The 20,458-nt window shown below is 33.5% G+C and overlaps 1 protein-coding gene across 2 annotated transcripts in view; it reads right to left on the reverse strand.

Moving 5' to 3' along the window:
* Positions 1 to 20,458, reverse strand: part of ELP4 (elongator acetyltransferase complex subunit 4) — a 243,747-nt gene that overhangs the window by 202,790 nt on the left and 20,499 nt on the right. The window contains exon 3 of one of the 2 annotated variants that reach the window (XM_049648806.1): positions 10,099 to 10,217. In XM_049648806.1, coding sequence (XP_049504763.1) covers positions 10,099 to 10,217 — 119 coding nt within the window. Of the gene's footprint in view, positions 1 to 10,098; positions 10,221 to 20,458 lie in introns of both variants that reach the window. The other variant, XM_049648799.1, reaches the window with a different exon arrangement.

The raw sequence follows: 20,458 nt of genomic DNA on the forward strand, positions 1-20,458 counted from the left end.
GTTGTTACATTTGTAAGCCCTAAATTTTTTTTTTTGAAGTATGCCATCACCTAACCTGCTCATGGTGATTCCTTGACCCTATCAGAGATGATGACTGCTATAATCTACACTATTTGTTGCAGTGTCTATATCTAATCAAACAAAAAGTTTATTTAATGTTTTGATAAAATCTGTCTTACAAAAGAATGCTAAGAATAAGCTCTTAAATATTCAATGATTACAGCTGTAATCAAAGATCAAGATTCTCCCCTATGCTTTTGAATCACCAGTCTTTGATTTCTCACTCAGAGCACCAACAGAACACGTTTCATGATTGTTATACTCTTGTTTCTTAAAAGAAACAATATCAGATTTTTGGTTCTTTTATAGAGTATGGTGCTTACAGTGACCATACATTTGGTAGCAAGGATCAGGAATAAGTAAAAATGAAAAGCAAGCTTCGTATGGTCTACACAGAAGATAGGAATGAAAAGTATAAAATTTCTCTCTCTTAATCAGTTGAATCATGTTGGAAAATTAACATGAATAAAGAAATTGGCACTACCTTTGGACAAAAACAACTCTTATTCTACTTTAACAAAAACTTATATGAAACCAAATTATTATAAACTTCCAATACCAAAATATACTCCAGTAATTAGGGGTATTTATTTTTTTTTCAGCAGAAACATTTATCCTTAGCCATAAGATGCTGTAAATATATTTCTTCCCTTTTCAATTCATGCCATTCTGTGCTTACTGGTATATTATTTTGTGGTCTTTGTTTTGGCAGATGCACAAGCAAAATCTGATTCCAACAGTTTGACCCTTCTCACTTTTTATGTTCTCTAGGGCATAATAAAACCCAAGATACAATCCCTCAGCAGTTAATGAAGCTTAACCTCCCACCCTCTTAATTACCAATGCATTACACCAACTATGGGCATCATACTCCTCTCTAAGCTATTTTACAATTCAGCAGAAGTACTACTGAGCTATTATGTAGCAACATAATCCATGCAGCATGAGAAATCCTTCTTAAAAATAAAATCTTTTGATCCTTGCAGGTTTTGGTAACTGTATAATTAATACTACTTAAGCATTATCCATGTATCAGTAAGTATATTATATTATATCAGTAAGTATATTACTTTGTTGATTTCGGGGGAGTTGGGGAACATTTATTTTCTGAAAGTTAGAAAGAGAAACAAATTCAAAGATATTATTGACTGATTATCATCATCTGAATACAAGAGTACTCTAAATATCCAGGCTGAGTATCCATCTAGTAAAGATGAGTTCTCCACATTATCTCCGTTTCAATATTTAAAAATATGGGAGAGGTTACTTTAATTGTTAAAAGCATTCAGAAATGTAGATTGCATGGAGTAAGTCAAAGGCCTGTAGGTATATAGCTGATGTTATATGAAAAATGTTTTTAAACTCATGCATTTTAAGATTAGTATTTAGTGAATTATTTCCATCCATATTTCAAATCAAATTCAGTACAGGGAACATCTTGGTGCAATTTATATATATATATTTTTCCTGTTGTATATAAAGAGGGAACAATTACTGATATTACAAGAAGAAAAGGTGAAAAATACTTTCACATTAATATACAAATATTATTTTAACTAAACTCGCAAATTAAGCTACTGACAAAAATGATGCTTTTAATTTGACAACTGCATCAATTACATGAATTGAAAAACAGAAAATGAAACCACTAGGTTAAGAGTAGTGTTCTCAATGCTTTTCCACAGATCCTTATCACATTTCTCTTTCACAGATAAACAAGAACTATATTGAGAAGATTGGAAAAACTCAATTTTCTTCACTAAGATAGAGGGAAGGAGAAGGATAACATGAAGAAAAGGAAATGGAAGTCTACATCAGAAGTATTCAGAAGTAAAGGGAAAGGGTAAAGTCAGTAAAAAAAAAAAATAATACTTTCTTTAAATGCAAATTATAATCTAATTATTTCAAAATATTACCTTTTAAATCATCACATTTTTAAGAGCTCCAGTCATAGAAGGATTTCGAAGCAATTCAGACATGTAATTAATCCCTGAGTTCTACTGCTATTTAGCAGTGAGGTTAGGAAAATGAAGTACAGGCAACTTTAAATTCTTGATTCAGGACCTAGCAATGTGCCTGTGACTATCAACAGCACTCCAAGTCTTGACCAAGGCACTCACTTAAAAAAACTTTAAAGGGAAATGCACTGTATTTTTTGGCATTGTGGTATTATTGGCTTCCACAATTATTTTCTAACATATATAAAAATCAAAACTGTTAAGCTGTTAGGAACAAGTCCCTATGAGGTCTATGATAATTTTATCAATTTTCTTCAATATATCAACTTAGATACAGAATTTATATATTTCATATATCAAAATGTAAAAGCTATAATACATATTCCTTCAAAACAGTCTCCTTAGTTGACAAGCTTCTTAAGAAAAAAAAAAAAAACTTAAGTAAATAAAATAAATAAAAATTCCATGTTTTTGTTTATAGAGAGACAAGGGTACACTGTTGCTATCTATTAATATTTCTAGCCATAAAAATTGGAGTTTTCCTTTTTGAGTTCCTTTACAAAATAAAGTTCATATAGCAAATGCTATCAATGTTTAATCTGGCTCATACTGAGAGAGATAATATAAGTTAAAGTGAATAATCAACAAAACTCATACTGAGAGAGATAATATAAGTTAAAGTGAATAGAGCTACTAATTAGGTAACTAGCATTATTAAAAACATGTGACTTTCTGCGTGTGTGTGTGTGTATACATATTATGTATATATTTTGTGTGTGGGATGTATACATATATGTGTGTGTGTGGGTGTGTACTACTATATCTTTATATCTATATCCCTAGTTACAGAAAGAAAATGAATGGTAAATGATGCTGTCCTTGTAATACCTTGATTAAAATACATTTTGTGAAATGTTTTAAAAACTAGACTAAACTCTTCACTTAATCATTGATTTTAACAGGTTTAATTAATGAGACGATGTGCAATAATTCCCTTTAGTAAATGCTTACTATATAAGGGTATATATTAACCTGTTTTCTTAAAATAAATGATGTATGAAAATCTATACTAAGTAAACAGATTACGCAATAATTACTTGAGTTATAGAAGGATTCTTATGCTGAAAAGGATTTCTATAAAATTCCTGTAAGTATGAAGTGTCCTTATTGAACATAAAGTAATTTCTGAAAACCTGATATAATTAAATATTTATAGTTATTGTGAAAGTTAAGATAGTGACAGTAATCTTAACATAATTATTTATTAAATTGAAGTCATAGAATTTTTACAGGGTTGTAAAGAAATATTCTAAAATTTCGGGGATATCTGCTGTCAAAGATATCTCACAATTAATAATGGAATCAGGCATTGTCTTTATTTAAGAGGTCCAGATCTGTTATATTCCCAGTTCAGGAGCACACACGGGACTGGTTTTATTTGTTTGATGACATATTCTTTTATTTTTCCAAAATGAACCTGGTTTAGGGAAGATGTCACAAAAATCCTTAGTACATTGTGATGCACTAAATGACACTGGATATCACTTTATTTTGATTAAATTTGAACATTATTTTGTGTTATACACTTGGTGTTAATAGAACGAAATGATTCTCTTTCTGCTCATTGAGTACTGAAAAGTAGAGGCAACTGGATAAATGCACAAAATAGGTTTTTAAAATTCTATAGTACCCTGTTATAATCTGTTTTAAGAAGTATAAAGGTAAGATGCTTCATAGTCTCAGATCTCTTTTCTACTTCCAATTTAAGTCTTTAATACCATCCACCCTGTTTTCGAAATCTAGCACAGACTTAGACATACACACATACACACACACAAACTGTAAAAAACTTTTATAAAAAGTGGTAAGTGCATTTCAAATGCCTCTGATTTCACTAATATGACATAATACGAAAAGATGGCTGTGCTGTACTAAGGTCACTTTCTGCAACTGCCTGTTGGTTTCTGATGAACAAAACAAAATTTTAGGAAGGAAACACTAGCCACTGAAAGAATCATCCCAACATTAGCTGGAGAGATAGCTCTGTCCTCTTTGGGGTTTTCACACAGTAAAGTTATCCCTTTGTGCATAATAAATCTTCAAAGACCATCTATTTAATCTATGACCCTTGAAGGTGCGCTGCCTTTCTCCTTTCATGGGATCTTTTAACATTTTATTTCATGGGGCAACATGTTAATTTGGGGAGCTGATGAGTATTTTTTTTCAAGTTTCAATGGCTCTGGTTTTCAGAATTTGAAGTCATTTATCCCTTCTAAAAGGATTAAATACTTTCTCTTCTATGTTTTCAGAAAAAGTATTCAGAGGACAAATGAACTCTATTTTTAATATTCCTAATTCTCACTTTGTGTGGCTTCTTTTCAAAGAATGGAAAGTACTATATAATGGTTCTAAGGTTTTAACATTTAGGCATGACAATAACCATGAAGTATCCACAACCATATTTTTTAGGAGTTCAAAATAAAATTTTTAAAAGTAAATGTGAGGCCTGGAGGAAGTTCTTTAAGATTTTGAAAGCAAAACTCCTGATATTTCATTTTTAATTTGGCATTCCAGAATAAGGTAACCAGGGAACTATCTCTATCTTAATGTGAAGGGTTAAGTGACTTGTGCAAAGTCCTGCAGCTAGTTAAGTAGCATCACAGAAATTAAAATCTAAGTTCATATCCCAAATGTATTTCACCTTCTGAGGATAAATATCCTTTCAAAGAATATGGCATTTTTGCTGTATGACTTAGGCTACTTTTCTGCATGCAAATTTCCTTTCTTATGTTGGTGATGCACAAATATCAAAGTGAACTTTGTGTTTAATTTAATGTTGTATCAGAAATGGTTTTTACTGGCTAGTGACAGAGAGGTGGGTTTATTCTCCTTTATTCTTTGATCTTATCTTTCATTTTTTTGTTGGAAAATAAGGCACATGCCATCTTTTAAAAGCTGGCTACAAATGTAGGTCACTGGAAGCAGTACTGAGCCTTTGCATGATTTTTCTTAGTCTTTTTAGTTTGCCAAAGAAGCTCTAACTGCGGCTGCCAGGGGAGAACTTAGAATTTTAAATAAGCTCTCACAAGTAGCTAGAGGGAAAAAAATCCCTGGGGTCAAACAGCAAATTTCTGGCTCAACTAGCACTTCAGAGTTGTAAGCACTGAAAAGCATATAGATAACATGGTAGTTTTCTGAACAAATCAAAGACAAAGAAATGAAGGGAACATATTCTGATTATAGCTCTGCCTTTCAAGGGCTCTTCATTTATGTGTATTTATACTATGAACAGAAGATACACAGTAATAAAATACTTTTGATAGGAAATAAAACACGTATTATACAGGCTAGAAAAAGTAAAAATGTGTGCGAAGATATGTTATTTATAAGATATTGAGCATGCATAAAGTTTACAAAGTAGAATGACAGAAGGGCCAAAAAATTTTTTTAATTATATATAACATAACATATTACTTTTGTTCTGAACATTATAAAACTACAACTTTGAAGATAAGTATAATAAAAAAATGTTCAGTAGTGTATATGGCCAATCAAGGGGTACTTTTTTTTACTTTATTCTTACAGCTATCCCAATTTTTGACAGAATAAGGAAAGAAAAGTCGGATCTGAAATATTTTTCTATTCTATTTACTCAGAAAGCCCAGCCTGTACAATAATGTACTAAAAGCAAACAACTAACCACTCAATGGATTCAGACTTCTAAATCTTGTTCCATGATCAGTTAATGAGAGATGGATGTTAAATATAGACTTAACACCAAATTGACATAAGGAAAGGAAACCTTTTTAATGGTAATTCAAACTTACTATTTAACAAATAATACTATTTCATCTAACTCTTTTTCTTTTAAAGTTATTTATTTATTTTTGAGAGAGAGAGAGAGAGAGAGAGAGAGAGAGAGGGAACGTGCAAGGGGGGGGGCAGGGAGAGAGGGAGAAAGAATCTCAACCAGACCTCAACGCTGTCATCGTGAAGTGGGGCTCGAACTCATGAACTATGAGATCATGACCTGAGCTGAAATCTAGAGTCAGACACTTAACCAACTGAGCCACCCAGGGGCCCCAAATTCTTTTTAAAAAAAATTTTTTTTAATGTTTACTAATTTTTGCGCGCAAGCGTGAGAGAGTGAGTGAGTGATCACAAACAGGGGAGGGACAGAGAGAGAGGGAGACACAGAATCTGAAGCAGGCTCCAGGCTCTGAGCTGTCAGCACAGAACCCAATGCAGGATTTGAACCCATGAACTGTGAGATCATGATCTGAGCCAAAGTCAGATGCTTAACCAACTGAGCCACTCAGGCACCAGGTGCCCCAAATTCTAAATCAACTAATATATCTTTTCTCAATCAAAACCAAAAAACCAGGGGCACCTGGGTGGCTCAGTTGCTTAAGCCTCTGACTCTTCATTTCAGCTCAGGTCATGATCTCATGGTTCATGAGTTCAAGCCCCATGTCGGGCTCTGCACTGACAGCATGGAACCTGCTTGGGATTCTCTCTCTGTCTCTCTGTCTCTCTCTCTCTGCCCCCACGCTGCTTGCTCTCTCTCCCAAAATAAATCAATAAACTTAAAAAAACAAACAAAAAACAAAGCAAAGATACAAGGTACAATAAATAAGATCTTAATAAATGAGTTAATTATTTGGGTGACAGACTAATATTTGGGATACATAAAAATGCTCTAAATTATTGAGATATTCTGATTTTTACTTACAGATTTAAAGTGCAGAAAAAAGGAATTCTGAAGATATTAGTCTAAATTTTCATACTTCAATACTAAATATTTTGTTGCTATATTAATTCATCTAATATGACATAGTTTATTTTCTTTTTAATTTTTTTAATGTTTTTTTTTTTTTTTTTGAGAGAGAGAGAGAGAGAGAGAGAGAGAGGAAGGGGGGAGGGACAGAGAGAGAGGGAGACACAGAATCCGAAACAGGCTCCAGGCTCTGAGCTGTCAGCACAGAGCCTGACATGGGGCTGGAACTCACAAACCACGAGATCATGACCTGAGCTGAAGTCAGATGCTTAACCGACTGAGCCACCCAGGAGCCCCAATTTATTTTTTATTAAAGTTATTTTGAGAGACAGCACATGTGCAAGTGCTCAAACAGGGAGGTGCGAAAGAAAGGGAGACAGAGAATCCCAAATAGGCTCCGTGCTGTCAGTGTAGAGCCCGACACAGGGCCCAAACCTGGGAACCATGAGATCCTGACCTGAGCTGAAATCAAGAGTCAGATGCTTAACCAACTGAGCCACCTAGGTGCCCCTGATATGGTTTATTTTAAATAAACTGTTACTTATTCCAGGATTCATGGGTTAATATAAGGTAATTCATTTTCAATTATGAAAGACTTTGTCTATATTAGATATGGGTACTTTCATAATAATTGATTTTAAATATGGACTATTTGCTTATTAGTATGTTTGATGTTAAAAAATATGTTCTGTAAACCTTTAGTAAACATCAAGATAAGTTATCGATATTCCTGCCTATAACCATTACTTATCTTGAATGCATATTAAAAAGTAAAACATTTAAGCTCCTAAAATCATTCTAGCCTCCCTCTTTATTCTAACTGTAGTAGATTTTGGATAGTACATAATGTATAAAACATATAATTCAGAAAGTTAATGCCATAAGTCAGGAATTAACCCTTTGTTCCAGATATTAGACATCTCTTCCTGCATGAATATAATCAATACAGGCATGTCATCACTAAAAGTATTTGAATTAAGCTTTAACACTCACCTGAGTATATTAAGAAATAGCATTTAATTTTACTTCTGAAAATCACATTACAAATATTAACATATATTGTTTAAAATTATGCAAAGTATGTAATAGAAAAATGCAGCATTTTCAAGTTCTAAAGAAATTATGTATGTACGTGTGTGACTATATTTTTTATTTCTAAAAAAATCAGCCTACCTACTGATAAACACAAATATTTTAACTTAAAAATCTAATTTTTGCTATTTTACAAAACATTCCATAGAAAAATTTCAGAGAATACTTATCACTGTATTTGAGATGATTACGAACATTCTCTTAGATAAAAAAAGTTAACTGAAAAATACTTACCAATGTGTTTTTAAAAGCTTTAACAACATCATGTATATTGTTCTATAGGATTTTCTAAGGGGTGTAATTTTTCAACATTACATCTTAATGCTGACTTCCTGAAGGAGCTTTGACTACAATAGGCATGAATATGTTTTCAAAGGATGATGGATAAATTGCTGGGTGGTTATATAATATATCTTAGGCAGCTGATGGGGCTTTTTATCCTCTACTTGTCTTTTAGTTATACACAGTTTTAAGATAATTATGGTCTCTAAGATTTTCTTTTCCCTTTTCTTGTACCAGCAATATTTGTCTTGGTTATAGGTTCCAGAAATTCCCAAGCATACATCATAAAATTAAAGCTAAGCAATTAGAGCATTCCCCACTCTACCTCCCCCTCCCCCCCCCCCCCCCCGACACTGACCCATGGTGTATCTCTAAATGCTATTAATGCCTTCGTTTTGGTCATTCATTTTCGGACTGTTTAATACAAATGACTCTTATATAACTCTAATAGAGTTGGGAACACTGAAATCCTGACTGAATATTATGTAGGAAAACCTACTTATCTATGTTACTCCTCAACTTCTCATTTTAAATAGTTCATTTGTTCTTCTCAGTGATACACTACAAACTTTGTCTACATGTTGGTGTTATGAAGATTATAAATAATTACAATTTGTATAGGCATACATTTTTAATTCAGTCTATTCTAAACTTGTGAAAACTAACTAGACAACATTAAGGGTATGCAGGTTGAAAAAAATATTTTTTATAATTTTTTAATACAAAAATGAGAATGGCATATTATTCTTTTAAATCCAACTATTTTATTATTACATATTAAAAAATGAAAGAAATATAAAAGATATATGAAATATATATATATATATATTGCCCTGGGCATATATATATTGTCCTCTTTGAATTTTAAGGTGTGCTTTGGTTTTAAAAAGATATAGTACATTGACTACATATTTTATTTTATTACCTGTTTCTTGGAAAAGAATAATTTCTGTTATTTTCAAAGCAAAATAATATTAATAGCTGAGTACTTTTTTCCTAGGTTTTTTTTTTTTTTAATTTTTTACTGTTTATTTATTTTGAGAGAGAAACAGAGACAGAGCTTGAGTGGGGGAGGAGCAGAGAGAGAGGGAGACGCAGAATCTGAAACAGGCTCTAGGCTCTGAGCTGTCAGCACAGAGCCCGGCATGGGGCTTGAACTCACGAACAGTGAGATCATGACCTGAGTCAAAATCGCCCACTTAACCAACTGAGCCACCGAGGCACCCGATAAATGAGTACTTCTAATTTCTGTATCTTTCTTCTGATTTACATCTTTAGGATACTGGTATTTAATATCCGATAATATTCTGCTGTTGTTTTTCTTTACCTAACTTTTTACAGAGTTCTCTTATTTTCATGACTATAGTATAGCAATAATTTTATGTATTTGTTTTTAGTAGCTTATTATTATTTTTCCCACTGCCAATATCAATTTTAAGTTAAAAAACTGTCTGAGAACATTAATTTAAAAATGAAACTACATGTGTTTCTCTCTGTCTCAAAAATAAACAAACATAAAAAGAAAATTTAATAAAAAAAAAAAGGGGGCACCTGGGTGGCTCAGTTGGTTGAGCAACCAACTTCGGCTCAGGTCATGATCTCATGGTTTGTGAGTTCAAGCCCCGTGTCGGGCTCTGTGCTGACAGCTCAGAGCCTGAGCCTGCTTCAGATTCTGTGTTTCCCTCTCTCTCTGCCCCTCCCCTGCTCATGTTCTGTCTCTCTCTGTCTCAAAAATAAACATTAAAAAATTTTTTTTAAATGAAACTACATGTTCAAATAAATTTTAAGAGAATAAAATATATGTATGTTCCCATTAATGGATTTAAATACAGTTTGTATATATACAAACATATATTTTGTTTACATATATATAAGCAATATTTTTTCATGAAATGTTCAAAATGAAATATTGAATAGTATATCCTATACCTGTAAAATATCAGCCGGGTCTTCTTTTGCAGATGCAACCAACAAAGTATGCCCATTGATGATTCCTTCTGCCAGGAAATACTTGAAGAGCAAAGAAGAATAAATATTATATTTATCCTCTTCTGTAAAAAAGAAAAAATTATAGTCAGAATCCTATCATATACCAAGCATACTCAGACATTCTTGTAATTTTTCTCCTTAAAACAAGTATATGAGGTGGGGTAATAACTGTCTTCCTAAAGTAGAGTTAGATAGGCTAAGAGACTTATTTATCTAGGTGGTCAATGAGAAGTGAGTCCTTTTAATATAGTCTGATTCCAAAATTTTTCTCAATCTATTGCACCACTTCTGATATCCACAAAATTTAGAGGATTATGTATTCTTATAGCAAGGAAATCACAGATATTTTTGTCTTTACTAAGATTTTTTCTTTAGGCATTGCACCTCTAAAATGGCTATTCTTGGGGTACCTGGGTGGTTTAGTTGGTTAAGCATCCAACTTTGGCTCAGGTCATGATCTCACAGTCTGTGAGTTCGAGTCCAGTGTTGGCTCTGCACTGACAGCTCAGAGCCTGGAGCCTGATTCAGATTCTGTGCCTCCTTTTCTCTGTCTGTCCCTCCTCCATTTGTGCTCTCTCTCTCTCTCTCTCTCTCAAAAGTAAAGAAACATTAAAATGGCTATTCTTATCTACCAGTTTGTAAACTCACACTTAATTTCTTACATGTCACAACAATTAAGCACTTAGTGTATGTAGCCTAAAAATTAATATTTATAAAATTTGTAAAAATAGTATTACTTCTACATTTGTGTTTTAGGCTTTATATCCAATAGCAATTTAAAATTGAAGATTTTCAGTTGAGAGTTCTTAAATTTGTACTAAATGATTTCCTAGTAAACAGTCCTTTTACCTTTCATTATTCCTTCATCCTCCCTTCTTTCTGAATTTTTATGAAAAAATGATGTGTCAGGTTTGACAAAAACGTGTTAATATTTTTGTGATTTTGTGACATAATATAAACAACTTGAGTATATCTTTGTTTTCTTAATATTACTGATAGCTACATGCCTACATTTTTATATCAGTCTTCTTTCCTTTAATACTTTGAAGACAACACAAAACCAGAGACAAAGGTAAATTTATTGCATTATCTAAAAAAAGAGAAGCCATGATTAATTTATTCAACAAATATTAATTGAGTTCCTGTAATATGTCAGGCATTGTTAATATCTGTAAAACCCACACTATTAAAAAATATTCCTAATCAACTGAGCCACCCAGGTGTCTCATTATTAAAAAATATACCTAAGAAAGTTTGAATTTGTGGTAATGTTAGCACTGTGCAAAGCCTCTTGCAGCTATAATTATAAAACCTGAAAAAAAATCATTAAAAAATATTTGAAGGCATTGGAAAGCAACGAAAAACAGACAGAAACCACAGCAGTTTCCTTTTGAAAGACTGTGATCATGACATGGAAGAATTTCTAATTTCTGGCTTTTTTGCTTAAAAGTGTTCTTAACCTCCCTTAGCTCTGACAGCTTTAATTCAAATCCTTTCCAGCTTGAGATGGCAGAATGTAGAGTTCAGAAAACAGCTGAAAGTTTAAGGGAAAAATCCTTGAAGTAAGAGTTCCGCAAATGTTATCAAAAGTGCCCAAATTCCTGGTTAACCTCTAAGCCATCTATTATCTATGAAATGAGATATTTAAATTTAATGCTCCCCTGAAGGCATTTATTTCCCCACCTGAGAGCAGAATCTTGTATTAAAGAAAGCTGAAGTCTCACTGACTTGAGGTGGCAGAGGACAAAACTCAGGGCTGAGAACCATAGAAAGTGTGAGCCCCCAAATCTGAGTATAAATTCTGTACAAATATTTGGTTCTCTTCTAAATTCTGATTGTAAGAGACAGCCCTGTGTGACCAAGTTAAAAAAGCAAAACCTAAAATCTGGAAAATCGAGCAGAGATACTATCTGCTGCACAATATATTGAAATGAGAGTTAATTTAAGATCAGGCAAATTAACTGTCTATTAAAACAAAAAACCTGAAATCCTCAGGAAAACAGAATAGAATTCATAATCAATGCATTTTTTACAGTGTGAAGATTTCAACCAAAAATTACTGAATGTGATCCATACTAAGGAAAACACAACCTACAGAAACTGACTCAAAGTAAAATGCATTAAAAGTATTAAAGGAAAATATATCAATAAGTGAACAGAAAAGGAATATCGAAAGAGGACGAGAAACTATACAAATGAATGACAGAAAATTTAGAGCTTAAAATTATTATTCCTTATAGGAAAAACTTATTTGTGATTTCATGAGTAGATTGGAGATGAAGGAAGGAAAAAAAACAATCAGTACATCTGAAGGGAGATCAACAGAAATGATGAAGTCTGAAGAACAAGGAAAAAAATTAAGAAAATTGAACAGAACCTCAGAGATGTGGAACAATACAGAGCAGTCCAAAACATGAGTCCTAGTCACTGGGAGACAATAAGAAACAGAAACAGTATTTAAATTTTCTATTTGATCAAATATTCAGTTACAGATCTAAGAAGTATAAGAAGCCTCTCCTAGGATAAATGCAAAAAAAAAACCAACCCCCAAAAAACTCCCCAAATCTAAGTACACCATGGTTAAATCTTAGAAGCAGCAGGGAGAAATGACATATGACATACAGAGGCACAATGATAAAATCAACAAGTGATTTTTCATCTGAAACAACAAAGGCTGGAGGATATGGTAATTATATATTATAAGAGTTGAAAGAGAAACAAGTAATAAAAAATTATCAATGTGTAAAACACATTCAACAACTGAGGTGAAATACTATTTTCAGATAGGACAGCAGACTTGTACTACAGGACCTAAAAGCTAAAGGAAAATTACACAACACGTTAAACTGCATTTACAGGAAGGAATAAAGAATATAAATAATGACAAATATGTAAGAAATTATAACACTCTGTGATCATGTATATATGTACTTATGTGCATAGATGTGTGTGGATAAATTGTTTCTTTGAATTTCTGAAAAAAATACAACTGTTTAAAGCAAAACTGACAGAACTAAGTAAAGATAGACATAAGTTCAATTTGGAGATTTTATCATACATTTCTTAGTAACTGGCAGAACAGCTAAAGAGGAAAATCATTTAGAAAATAGAAAATCTGAACCTTATCAACCACTTTGAATTAGATAATATACAGTTCCAGAATATACATTCTTTTTTTTTTTTTTATTCTCGTTAGTTAACATACAGTGTAGTCTGGGCTTTAGGAGTAGAACCAAGTGATTCATCTCTTACATATAACACCCAGTGCTCATCCCAACAAGTGCCCTTCTTAATGCCCATAACCAATTACCCCACTCCCATCAACCCTGTTTGTTCTCTGTATTTGGAGTCTCTAATGGTTTGCCTCCCTCTCGGTTTTTACCTTATTTTTCCTTCCCTTCCCCTATGTTCATCTGTTGAGTTTCTCAAATTCCACATATGAGTAAAATCATATGATATCTGTCTTTCTCTGACTGACTTATTTTGCTTAGCATAATATCCTCCAGATACATCTACACTGTTGCAAATGGCAAGATATTTCATTCGTTTTCATTGCTGAGTAGTATTCCATCATATATATATATATATATATATATATATATACACACACACATATATATACGCACACACACACATATATATATATATACACACATATATATATATACACACACACACACACACGCCACATCCTCTTAATCCATTCATCAGCTGATGGACATTTGGGCTCTTCCCATAATTTGGCTATTGTTGATAGCACTGCTTCTGGAATATACAGTCTTTAGTGCATCTAGAATGTACACCAAGATAAACCACATGCTATTCCAAAAAACAAGTTGCAAAACACTTCAAAATATTAAAATCTACATTCAATGCAATCCCAATCAAAATTGCACCAGCATTCTTCTCGAAACTAGAACAAGCAATCCTAAAATTCATATGGTACCACAAAAGGCCCCGAATAGCCAAAGTAATTTTGAAGAAGACCAAAGCAGGAGGCATCACAATCCCAGACTTTAGCCTCTACTACAAAGCTGTCATCATCAAGACAGCATGGTATTGGCATAAAAACAGACACATAGACCAATGGAATAGAATAGAAACCCCAGAACTAGACCCACAAACGTATGGCCAACTCATCTTTGACAAAGCAGGAAAGAACATCCAATGGAAAAAAGACAGTCTCTTTAACAAATGGTGCTGGGAGAACTGGACAGCAACTGGACAGCAGAAGGTTGAAACTAGACCACTTTCTCACACCATTCACAAAAATAAACTCAAAATGGATAAAGGACCTGAATGTGAGACAGGAAACCATCAAAACCTTAGAGGAGAAAGCAGGAAAAGACCTCTCTGACCTCAGCCGTAGCAATCTCTTACTCGGCACATCCCCAAAGGCAAGGGAATTAAAAGCAAAAGTGAATTACTGGGACCTTATGAAGATAAAAAGCTTCTGCACAGCAAAGGAAACAGCCAACAAAACTAAAAGGCAACCAACGGAATGGGAAAAGATATTTGCAAATGACATATCGGACAAAGGGCTAGTATCCAAAATCTATAAAGAGCTCATCAAACTCCACACCCGAAAAACAAATAACCCAGTGAAGAAATGGGCAGAAAACATGAATAGACACTTCTCTAAAGAAGACATCCGGATGGCCAACAGGCACATGAAAAGATGTTCAACGTCGCTCCTCATCAGGGAAATACAAATCAAAACCACACTCAGATATCACCTCATGCCAGTCAGAGTGGCCAAAATGAACAAATCAGAAGACTATAGATGCTGGAGAGGATGTGGAGAAACGGGAACCCTCCTGCACTGTTGGTGGGAATGCAAATTGGTGCAGCCGCTCTGGAAAGCAGTGTGGAGGTTCCTCAGAAAATTAAAAATAGACCTACCCTATGACCCAGCAATAGCACTGCTAGGAATTTATCCAAGGGATACAGGAGTACTGATGCATAGGGGCACTTGTACCCCAATGTTTATAGCAGCACTCTCAACAATAGCCAAATTATGGAAAGAGCCTAAATGTCCATCAACTGATGAATGGATAAAGAAATTGTGGTTTATATACACAATGGAATACTACCTGGCAATGAGAAAAAATGAAATATGGCCTTTTGTAGCAACGTGGATGGAACTGGAGAGTGTGATGCTAAGTGAAATAAGCCATACAGAGAAAGACAGATACCATATGTTTTCACTCTTATGTGGATCCTGAGAAACGTAACAGAAACCCATGGGGGAGGGGAAGGAAAAAAAAAAAGAGGTTAGAGTGGGAGAGAGACAAAGCATAAGAGACTGTTAAAAACTGAGAACAAACTGAGGGTTGATGGGGGGTAGGAGGGAGGGCAGGGTGGGTGATGGGTATTGAGGAGGGCACCTTTTGGGATGAGCACTGGGTGTTGTATGGAAACCAATTTGACAGTAAATTTCATATATTAAAAAAAAAAACAAATTATTAAAATCTTACTTTAGAAACTGAAATTTTAAAAATTCCATTTATGATCAATTGAAAAAACCATGAAATATTTTGGAGAAATTTGACAATATATGTGCGTGAATTAGCCCCACAATAAAAAGTACAAAATATTCTGAGAGTAAGTAAAGAAAGCCTAAATAAATAGAGAAGTATATCCTGTTCAGGGAATACAAGACTCAAATCTTTCTAAACTGATCTATAGTTTTAATGGAATTCCAATGCAAACCCCATAAGATTTTTGGAGAAACTGATAAGCTAATTCTGAAATTTACATAGAAATCCAAAGTTCCTAGAATAGTCCAACAAATTTGAAAAAGAACAGTTGGAGGACTTACTATCTGATTTCAAGACTTAGGATAAAGCTATAATCAAGGCAATATGGAATTAGCTAAAGGATAGAAATAGAAATCAATATAAAAGGATAGAGTCCAGAAATAAACCCACATGACTGATTTTTTACAAAGGCGGAGAAATAACTGTTTTTTTTGTTTTTTTTTTTGACAAATTGTCCTGGAATAATGGGTACCCAGATGCAAAACACAATAAAAAAATCTCAGTCTTACCCCAGACTATAAATTAAAAAAAAAAAAAACCAATAAAATTTCTATCTTACTTCATACTAATACTCAAATATTTACCTTGAAATGTATCACAAAACTAAATATAAGAGCTTAAACAATAAAACTATTAGAAGAAAACATAGGGAATAACTTTGCAACCTTGGAGTAGATTTCTCAAGGTATGGAAGCATGAACCATAACAGAAAAAAAATGGATAGCAAGCTACAGAAAGAAAATATTTGCAATACATATATCTGATAGAGAACTAGTATCCAGTATACATACTAAAAAGTCTTCTAATTCCATGAGGACAAACCACCTAATATAAAAACGAGCAAAAGATCTGAATACACCCTTCACAAAAGAAGACATATGAATATCCAGTAAATGTATAAAAATAAGTTTAACTGTATTAAACCCTGGAAAAAAAACCCAAAAAACACTGTGAGAGACCACTACAATCCTACTAGAAAAGGTAAAATAAAAATACAATACTAAGTATTGACAAGAATGTGGAACAAATAAAATGCTTCTACATTGCTAGTGGCAATGCAAAATGGTACGGCTGCTTCAGAAGATAGTTTGGCAATTTCTGATAAAGTTAAACTTACACTTAAATGAACCAGCAATGCTACTCCTGCATTTTTATCCATGAGACATGAAAACACATGTCCATACATAGTTTTATACAAAATGTTTATGGCAATTTTGGTAACATCCAAAAGCTGTAAACAACACGAATGCCCATCAATTTGTGAATGGAAAAGACGAATGGTACATTCACAAATGAAATACTTCTAAACAATAAAATAATGTACATGCAACATAGATTAATCTCAAACACATTAAGCTAAGTGAAAAAAGCCGACACAAAAATTATGCATGGCATGGTTGCCTTTATGTGACATTCTACAGAAAGTAAAACTAATCTCTAGTGATAGAAAGGAGTTAGATATTTGGGGCCAGAAAACTTTTTTGGGCATGAGGAAATTTTGGAAGATGCATGGAAATGTTTTATATCTTGATTGCTGTGGTGGTTCTATGTATATACACATTTGTAAAATGTAACTAACATATACACTTAAAATGGGTCCATTTCATTGTGTGTAATTTATAGTTCAGTAAAGTTGGTTTATTGAAACGCTTTCTTAAGGTGCAATTAAAACAGCAGGTGGTAACTTGTTGATAAACCTTCTCAGTATAGTGAATTAGAGCAAATCCATGATCAAAAGTATAGTAGATTTAATCAAGCTCAATTGTATATATTAAAGAACATAGTTCTTTAATACTATCATTGCAAGTTAATATCCACAAATCTAAAAGACGCAAAATGGGCTTGACATGGATTTAGGAGCATTTCATGAAAGTTTTGTGTGTAAGGGAAAAACACTTTCAATGCCTCTGTACTGCTTACAGCTGACAGGTGGAAAAGAGAACAGAGACGGATGGAGGTAAGGTGACCTGCACTGCTTATTCTCTAATGCAGTTATCATACTGGGGGGAGGGCGGGGCACTCACTTTACATAACTAACAATTTATCTCTATTCAACTTTAGGAAAAAAAAAAAAAAACCCAGAAAGTCATGTTTAAAAAAAGAATTGATTTTACCTTAAGGAATTACTAGTGGGTTAGTTTACAGAAGCAACCATATAAACACAGGTCATTAAAAATCACTGATGTAAAAACCAAATTGGATACTAAAAATTTTACTTTCTAAGGCTGACATTTTACAACATGGAAAATAAATTTTTAAAAACTCTTCCACCATCCATCACTTTCACAGAATTGCTAAACTGTGCTATATTTCCTTTCAGTACATTTTCTGTGGTGTTTTCCTACATGGTTACAATTATTACTGAATTTTATGTTCTCCTATTTTCACATGTTTCATAGTCTTGTAGCTGTCATGTTTCAGGGGCCATAATATTCTAGAAAATGTATGTACTAGAATTTATTTCATCATCTCTCTACCATGGACTTTTCCTGCTTTTAGGCTTTTGTTTTTATTAAATCTTTTATTTACTTATTTATTTATTTATTTATTTATTTATTTATAGAGAAAGAGAGAGAAAGAGTGGAAGCACAAGTTGGGGAGGGACAGAGAGAGAGGGAGAGAGAGAATCCCAAGCAGGTTCTACACTGTCAGTGCAGAGTCCAACACAGGTCTTGAACTCACCAACCACGAGATCACGACCTAAGTTGAAATCAAGAGTCAGACACTTAACCTACTGAGCCACCCAGGGGCCCTTTTGTTGTTATTAAATACAGAAGTACAAAAGTGCCTCAAATCACACATATCCAAGACGGAACTCAGTAACTCATTATTTTTTTCTTCCAAATGTGGTCATTTCAGTTTTTAGGAAATCAGGACTTATTTTTGATTCCTCTTTTCTCTCTCCCACCAATGCATTCCTTTCCCTATCCTTAAAATCCTGTTATATTTATTTTCAAAGTATTTCTGAAATTTGATTGTCACTCAAATCAGTGTCACTCCCCTAATCATGCTACCAACAACTCTTGTCGACACCACTGTGACGCCACAGTGTCACCACAGTGTCACTCCCCTAATCATGCTACCAAAACTCTTGCCTACACCACTGCAATCACCTCTTATTTGTTTGCATCCACTCTAATCCTCCAATTTAGTAGTAACCTTTTGAAAATACAAACCCAATCATTTCACTTCCCAACTTAAAACCTTTCAGTGGTTTCTCATTGCTGTTGGGAGAAAGAACTAAATCCTTTCAACTGGTCTATATGCTCTGTGTGGTCACTGCCAAAGAGCAGAGTTTAATGTGTATAATAAAAATATTTGTGTTAAAAGTGGTATCATACTGTCATTTCCCTATAAAAGGACATGGTGGTTGTTTAACAACTTCTCAGTAAAAGTAAATGAGAAATAAGCCTAACTAAAATAATTATTTGTAAAATTAAGGTTACATCTATACACTAGTAAGGGAATGAACAACTATATTAGGTAAGTACTGCATAAACTAGGGAGAGTCACAGATAATAAAAAATATTGAGTGATGTACCATTAATGAAGAGTGACAATAAACTAGATGGCAGAATTCCTCTTTTTCTACTTATATTTTAAATGAGTGTGAGTTGTAACTTTTTTCCTACCTATATACAATTCCTACTGATCTTATCTACACTTATAACTTAAATTAGTATCTCTAGTTGCTATACTGCATCTTAAGTCAGGACGTGTTGCATAAATTACTTCACCTTTTTGGCTAGCTAATTCCCTCAAAAGCCCCTCCCAGACCCAAATTAGGTAAACTCATCCTTGGAGAAGCTTTCCTCAAGGCTGGGTGAGATGACCAGAGTGCCCTGGAGCATCTTGTTAACTCCTACAGTAGCATTTAATATACATACTGAAATTTCTCCACCAAGCTAAAAGATCCTCATGGCAGAGAATGTATCTTATTGTTGTATTGCTAGCAGTAGGCACATACTATACATTTAGTAGTATAATTTGTATAATTAAGGAAAAAACAAAAATCTATCTTGTCTTGTAAATCAGCCAGATCTACTGAAGTTTGGCTGAAAACACACCCTAGTGTACATGCACACACATACACACACACACACAGTTTTTTCAAAGACTCCTATGTGGCAGTCAAAACTAATAGGAGGAAGATCACCTATTTAGAGTTGAGCAAAAAAAATACACTCTTCAAGCTGAAAGTCACCATTTTTGTGAAACAAATTTTGAGGTTGTACATTAAGCATTTAATTAATCTATTGAGTGAATCCCCATAACACTGGAAAAGCAAAAATGATAACGATGTGACAAAATCGCCAAAAAGCAAATGTAGTTTTGGCCTGAATTAACAGTCTAATTCGTAGGTTGAGAGATGGAAGTCCTAGTCTATTCTACAGTAGTGGACCATACTGGCAATAGTATATATTTCATTCAGGGACTTACACAAACTAAAGCATATTCAGAATGAAGTGACCAGGAGGGTGAAAGAACTTGAAAGCATGAGAAAAAGGATACTTAGGTTGACGAAAAAGAGACCCAAAGGATGTAAGAGACCTGTCTCCAAAAATCTGATGGACTGTCATATGTAAATGGAATCACACAAGAGGTAGAATGAAGCCTAATAGATAGGAACAACAGGAATATCAATTTTTCTTAACATCAAAGTCCAAAAGAGCTGCCCCTTTCATTGTGTTGGGAATGCTAACAAAGTCACCAAGGACTTTCTAATTGTCTGTTTTCTGGGACACTTTAAATCTTTATTT

This window comes from Panthera uncia, chromosome D1 (genome assembly GCF_023721935.1).
Source record: "Panthera uncia isolate 11264 chromosome D1, Puncia_PCG_1.0, whole genome shotgun sequence".
Lineage (NCBI taxonomy): Eukaryota > Metazoa > Chordata > Mammalia > Carnivora > Felidae > Panthera > Panthera uncia.